We start from the raw sequence: 6,999 nt of genomic DNA, 5'->3' as shown, positions 1-6,999 counted from the left end.
TTTATTTGTTTCTCTTGTATTGAGTTTGAGAAGTTCTTTGTAGATCTTGGATACCAGTCCTTCATCTGTAGTGTCCTTTGCAAATANTGTCCTTTGCAAATATATTCTCCCATTCCGTGGGCTGTCTCTTAGTTTTTTTGACTGTTTCCTTGGCTGTGCAGAAGCTCTTTATCCTGATAAAGTCCCATAAGTTCATTTTATCTTTTATTTCTCTTGCCTTTGGAGATGTGTCGTGAAAAAGGTTGCTCTGGCCGATGTCATAGAAGTTGTTGCCTATGTTCTCCTCTAGAATTTTGATGGATTCCTGTCTCACATTGAGGTCTTTCATCCATTTGGAGTTTATTTTTGTGTATGGTGTGAGAGAGTGGTCAAGTTTCATTCTTTTGCATGTAGCTGTCCAATTTTCCCAGCACCATTTATTGAAGAGACTGTCTTTTTTCCACCGGATGTTTTTTCCTGCTTTATCAAAGATTAGTTGCCCAAAGAGCCGAGGGTCCATTTCTGGGGTTCTCTATTCTGTTCCATTGGTCGATGTGTCTGTTTTTGTGCCAGTACCATGCTGTCTTTGTGATCACAGCTTTGTATGTACTATATATTATATAAACTTCTGCTTTTTAAATACCAAGACCTCCCAGACAGAAAGCTTAAAAAACCTACTTGCCTGATTAGCCACAAGAAATAAGGGAATTTTTTTTCCTTTGATAACAGAACATAAGCCTACAACAAAATGCTTCTTTTATAATACAGAAGTTACAGTATAGTTCCCAGTTGCCCTTAGTCAAAGAGTTTTCTCTTTATTATTTAAAGTCAGAAAAAGGAGGTCATTTTCCAAACACCTCATTTCTAAAATGCTATTATTATTCACCATTGAAATCCTAGTGCAGAACCATAGAGCATGTGTTTACCCTTGGCCCTCTATAAGACCTGTTTTCTATTTCTTCCTATAAAATATTTCTAATCTCTATCTTCCCACTTCAATTCCAGCATTACCTGAGTCTTAACTGTGAAGGAAAGAAAATTCGAATATCTGTATCTGACTGAAACAACTGCTCGCTCTTCCAGGCCTAATTCTAGTTAGGTCATTATTCATCTGTCCACCAGTAACTGAGTGAATGCCTATTACAGGCATAGAGCTGTTCCAAGTGCTGAGGTGCAATTAAAGAAACATAGAAGATATGACCTTCCTCTCAAGAATCTTATAAGCAATCTACTTGGGGATAAAAATCAAAGACAAAATAAATAGACAACAACTGTAAAATGATATAAAAACAAAAATTCAACGGACTGGCAGCCTTGAGGAAGGAAGGAAGGAAGAAAGAAAAAAGGGACATATTTAGCGCTAGATTCAGATTGAACTAAATTTACTGGATGCTTACTTCATGCCAAGAACTCTAATTAGTGTTTTCACATATACAACTCATTTAATTCATCCTAAAATAACAATAGGGCAAAAGCATGGTCTTGGAAAAAGCTGAGTAAAGGGGATGATAAAAAGATCTTACTGGAAGAGCCATGTGGAGAAACAGTTTAAATAAAGTCAGACAAGTGTTAATCTCTCCCATTATGCTGTAACAGTTAATATCTATAGTTATAAGTGTAATAGAAGAGTATAAAAGGCAAATTGGTGAATAGTTTCCTTTTTAAAAAATTCCAATTGGGAAAAAAAAGTACACCCAGGTGTGGTGATAGATGAAACTAAACTTATTGTGGTAATCATTTTGCAATATATACAAATGCCAAATCATTATGTTGTACAGATAAAACGAATATAATGCTATGTGTCAGTCAGATCTCAAAAAAATAAAAAAAAAATTGTTGAAGGTTGAATTCTAAATCCATAGTTCAGAATGTGATCTTATTGGAAACTTGGGTCACTGCACATGTAATTAGTTAAACTGAGATCATTAGGGTGGCCTCTTAATCCAATATGACTCGTGTCCTTATCCATAGAGGAAACTTGGACACAGACAAGGACACAGGGAAAAAAAAAATTCTGATGGGGGAAATTTCACTGGGAAGAAAACTGAAAAACACAGCTAAAATGAGGTCTGTGAATTACCTGTGGATGCCCTCGCTATCACAGAAAAATAAAAAGTGGAAATGTGTTGCTTTATGCCTCTCTCAAGTCTTACATATTTAGCTTACACCTAAGATGAATCATTTATCAATACATGTCTTACTTCCCAAGCTCCTAGAGGTTGTATCTTATTTACCTGTATGTTGGTTACAACACTTGGAAATGTGTTGTAGAGGAACAGCAGTACACTCTGAAGTAAGGAGAATCAAGGGCTCAAGTCTCAGCTCTGCAAGTTTGTTCTAGCTATCTACCTTGGACAAATTTATAAAACTACAAGTCTCAGTATCCCTGTCTAATAAAACTCTCTAGGAGTTCTTACGAGGAATAAAGGATATGTAATTAAAAACATTTAGCACAGAACCTAGCATCTAATTAGGTGCTAAATATATATTAGTTCCATTTTTGTCTTTGCACGCTGCACACAATAGAATGCAATTATGAAGTTGGAGCTCCAGTCATTTAGAGAACTTCCCAATAAAGGAATACACTTACCTTGGTTTTCAGCTGGTCTCAGATTTGCTAAAGCAACAATCTGATGCCCAGCAGCAATGCACTGCATCATATTGTAACAGCTATCCTTCCCACCACTAAAAAAGAAATAGAAAAATATCAGGGTACTGACCATTATTAAACATAGAATCATTAGATATCAAAATGTATTTATTCAACTTTTCCAAATACTTGAGGGACTTCTATACAATTAAAATACAAAAAAACCAAGTAATTTCCATAGCATAACCAAATTGAGCATATGAATCTGAATGTCTAAGGCTGCTACTCATAAGAGCTTATGGAATTATGTGCCATTATAACAAAGATCACTCTAAACAAAATACGATAACTCTTTGGTTTATAATAGTGGCTTTCCTTTATATACAAAGCACTTTGAAAATTTAAAAAAAAATGATTTCATTTTAAATTCTAGCTAAACAGCTATCACATATACTCCTTAGATGAAATTCTCTATGGAAAAGTAGAAAAAAATCTCTTCTGTTCTACTACAAGAAATCTAACAGTTGGCTACCATCACCAACTAAAGGCTCAAATTAAAGATATGAGATCCAATCTAATGACAAAGTTTGATGTACTTGGTGGGTTCACATTCTGTAGAGATAGAAAACAAAATGCTGAATTACACTGATGAAGTTAAACATCAGTACCATTAGTACTCTAGCCATCACTATATATATGATGGCAGGATAAGGCTTGAGCCTTCATGCTAATCAACAGATTGAAAGGAACTTTTAAATTCTACCACCAAATCTACTGAAGGCAGGGGCAAATCACTTAGTCAAGACAAGTAGTTTCATCTATAACAAGGTTGAACGGCAACCTTTATGGAAAGTTCATCTATAACAAGGTTGAATGGCAACCTCTATTTTGGATTAAACTCTATTGCTTCTCACCATACATATTTCTTCCTTTATTATCATTGCCTCTCTTTTTCCCCCCTCCTGTTCCATTTGTTCTAATCTTTTCCTAAAATCTGCAAGTGCACCTCTAGGCAACAGTCAGATATATTCATAGCCCAAGAAACTTTAAAAAGAGACTGCTTGTCCTAGAAGCTGGCCCTTTTGCCTTGTATTTTAGTTCCCAACATTCATCTGCCTCTACCACATCCAATCAGTAACTACCATTCTAGAACTTCTCATGGGAAGACCTCGAGAGGCACGGTGAAATTATACATCATGCTCCCTTTCCTCAGACTCTGATATTACCCTAATATGTCTTCCACAATTTCCCCTACTGAACTTCACTGCTCTATTTTCTCAAAGCAAAAAGATTTGACTAACTCTTTAGAATATTTAGAATATTAAAGATTAACAGGTATACAACCACAATTCTAATTCTTTATAATATTAAAGATTAAAGGGTACACATCCACAATCAGAGCTTAGCTTTTTAACTCATCTGAAAATATGCTAAAATTTCAAACATGGTTATAAAATAGTATTTCCCAGGGGTGCCTAGGTGGCTCAGTCAGTTAAGCATCTGCCTCCGGCTCAGGTCATGATCCCAGGGTCTTGGGATCGAGGCCTGCATCAGGCTCCCTGCTCAGCCGGCAGTCTCCTTCTCCCTCTGCCTCCGCCCCTGCTCTCGCTCACTCTCTCTCTCTCAAATAAATTAAATTAAATTAAAAAATAACCCCACAGAATTTCCCAAACTGTGTTCTATGAACACTAGTGTCCAGCAAAGATCGTAAGAAAAAAAGATTTGGGAAATGCTGAGTAACTTACTCACCTCTCAGAACATTACAAAGTACATAAGCATATGTTAGGTGAGAAGTCCTATAAAAGATTAGAATTTTAGTTCCCAACTCTGGTATACTAAGCCAAGTTACTCAATGTGCTTGGGTACATGCTTCATTATAAAACTAGAGAATGCTTTAGCTAATCCTCAAGGTGTCATTCAGCTGTAAAACTGAATAATTCAATCTTTTGTGTATAAGGAGAATAATGTTCTTTATGTTCTAAAGATATGTGAGAATCTTGGTTTCACATATTCCTTAGAGCACACAAACATATTCCATCTCTCATTTTAGTATACATACACACACACAAGATATATTACAAATAGATTCACTGTATTTAAGTTTAAATTCATATATATTCAAATGTATATTCATATAAATGTATATATTATGTATGCATTCATATCCATATATATAAATTGTTATATATTCACACTTATAGCATTCATTCTCCTAACATTTATACAGATCTTACAATTTAGCAAGAATTTTCCAACATTGCCATTTTTAAGTAATTTGCTTTTTTATAATAAGAGTAATATATGCACATTACTGAATATTTACTGTAATGGATTACAGCAATCTTCTTCCTTCCAAGATCTGAATCTTAGTTGGTGTGTCTTATTTCAGTGGTTAAACTTTTGGCAAATTGAGTATGATGTGAATCACTCATTTCCTGGACTACATTTTATTCTTGTCTAGTTGATCACATGAAGACCACAGTGGTCAGAGATTAATCGCTTGGTTTACAGAGGAAATGTACTGAATAACAATAATAATTCTGACGTTATAGTCCTAAAAATGGCATCTAAGTAAAATAAACTGGAATATTCCAGGGATTAGAATGTTGCATCAATAGTTGTTAATAGGTCACTATTGTTAGCCAGTATCAGTTAAATAGGGCATTAAACAAAAACGTTTACGAAATCTTCAATGGGCTTACAGAAGAAAACATGGTTGTGGTGTATCTCAGATACGCTATACAGGTCCAATCTCATCAAATACTCAAGTACCGCGGCCTAAATTCCCTTTCTAATGTTACTACGTTTACTTTTGCTTCAGTTTACAGACTGCATATGGAAACATATAAACTGGCCTGTCTTTGGTTATCTTAGGACTTAACTTTAGACACCTAAACATGATGCGCAACTGTAAGTTTCAACCTTCTTTTGGAATAGACTATGTTACCATAGGTCAATCTAAAAGCACTTAGTGACTGCAGCAAAAGCAACCGGGTTTAGGATAAAACTGATACAACTCCATTTGCATCCCGAGGGAAACGACCCTTTCCTGTACAAGGTAAAACACACCTTTGTCCTAAGCACTTGAAAGAGAGGTGGCATTAAGCGGGAGGGGCCTGGAGCTATTTGCATTCTCGGGAGAAAGGCGGAACCCCGAGGACCAAGCAGAAAGGCTGAAGGAACTACAGAGGAGGACTAAGTGGAGTGAAGCTGGGGCTCTCGAACGTCACTGCCCGTTACCCTTTTTTTTAAGAATGCAACTCTGGGCCGTGTCAGAGTAATGAAACCAGAGCTCTGGCAGAAGACCCAGACATCGGTGGGTTTTAAAGTTCCCCCAGTGAGTCCAGTTTGGGGGCTGGAAAAAATCTGAGAGGCGGGGACAGGCACACACGGGGAGCGCGAGTCAGAGCCCCGGGACACGCCGGACCGCGCAATGGCCTGAAAACTCCGCCTCTTCCTGTGGCCGGGGGGAGCCGCTGGACCCCCCGACATGCGGTTCCCGCACAAACACTCTCCTTTCCGCGCAGCCGAAAGCGCTGGCTGCAGCTCCCACCAATCAGCGAGAAAGGATGAGAGGCTGGCAGGGGAGGAGGAAGGCCGCTCCGGCGCCGCGTTACCTGATCAGAGCAGCGACCCTCATGGCGGGCGCAGTGCGCGTGCGTGCGGGGCGAGGGCGGGAGCCGGGAAGTCGCCGCCGCAGCCGCCGCAGCCGCCGCCGTGACGCGCCCCGGGGCCTCGCGCGGGTGTTCGCCTCTCCGCCTGTCAGCGGCCGGGCGCTGCGACCCTGTTGCAAACCTTCAATACCATGTGTATGGTATTTGGCTGGATTTGTATGTAAACTGTTGTTTTTCTTAAAGAGACTATAAATTCCTAAGGGCAGGAACCATTTCTTCTGAGTAGAGTCAGGTAAGATAAACAGGTGAAACTACAAAGTGCTATCCAATTAGATTTTGGTATTCCTATTATGTGTAGTACGCTCTCCGTTTTGCAGTGATGTTCAATAAATGGTGGATTGATGGATGGAGTCAATAAGTGGATGAACTGATAATGACTGAGGAATATATGAAACTACACATGAATTTAAGAGATTATATAGATCATAAAGCTAATAATAACTAATATGATAATATAATAATGCAATAATAATAATTATATAGATGCTCATTTTGTGTCATCCTAAGTTCTTTACACAAATTAATTCATTTAATTCTCAACAACAATATGAGGTAGATATTATGATTTCAGTGAGGGGATTGTTGCTCAGAAATGTTGATCAATTTTCCCAAATTGTAAGTGAGGAGAAGCTTTCTAACTGGACTTCAGAAGTAAGCTCTATTAATGGTATTAATTACCTATAGATGAAAATGTAAAATTTGGATCTATTCTGTTTGAGTTCTGTAAGCATGAAGAGCTAAGGCAGAATGCAGTCA

The 6,999-nt window shown here is 37.9% G+C and overlaps 1 protein-coding gene across 5 annotated transcripts in view; it reads right to left on the bottom strand.

The window, feature by feature from the left end:
* Positions 1–6,315, bottom strand: part of DPH6 (diphthamine biosynthesis 6) — a 317,109-nt gene extending 310,794 nt beyond the window's left edge. For all 5 annotated transcript variants that reach the window (XR_004625731.1, XR_004625730.1, XR_004625732.1 and 2 more), the window contains exons 1-2: positions 6,187–6,315; positions 2,570–2,664 (exon numbers count right to left, since the gene is read on the bottom strand). Coding sequence is in view for 2 of the 5 variants with exons in the window: in XM_011223160.3 (XP_011221462.1) it covers positions 2,570–2,664; positions 6,187–6,209 (118 nt within the window). In the remaining 3 variants the exon portion in view is untranslated. The remainder of the gene's footprint in view (positions 1–2,569; positions 2,665–6,186) is intronic.
* Between the last annotated feature and the right edge of the window lie 684 nt (positions 6,316–6,999).

This window comes from Ailuropoda melanoleuca, chromosome 5, assembly GCF_002007445.2.
Source record: "Ailuropoda melanoleuca isolate Jingjing chromosome 5, ASM200744v2, whole genome shotgun sequence".
NCBI classification, from domain to species: domain Eukaryota; kingdom Metazoa; phylum Chordata; class Mammalia; order Carnivora; family Ursidae; genus Ailuropoda; species Ailuropoda melanoleuca.
The sequence above is the reverse complement of the archived record's forward strand: the minus strand, read 5'-3'. Positions and strand labels throughout refer to the sequence as shown.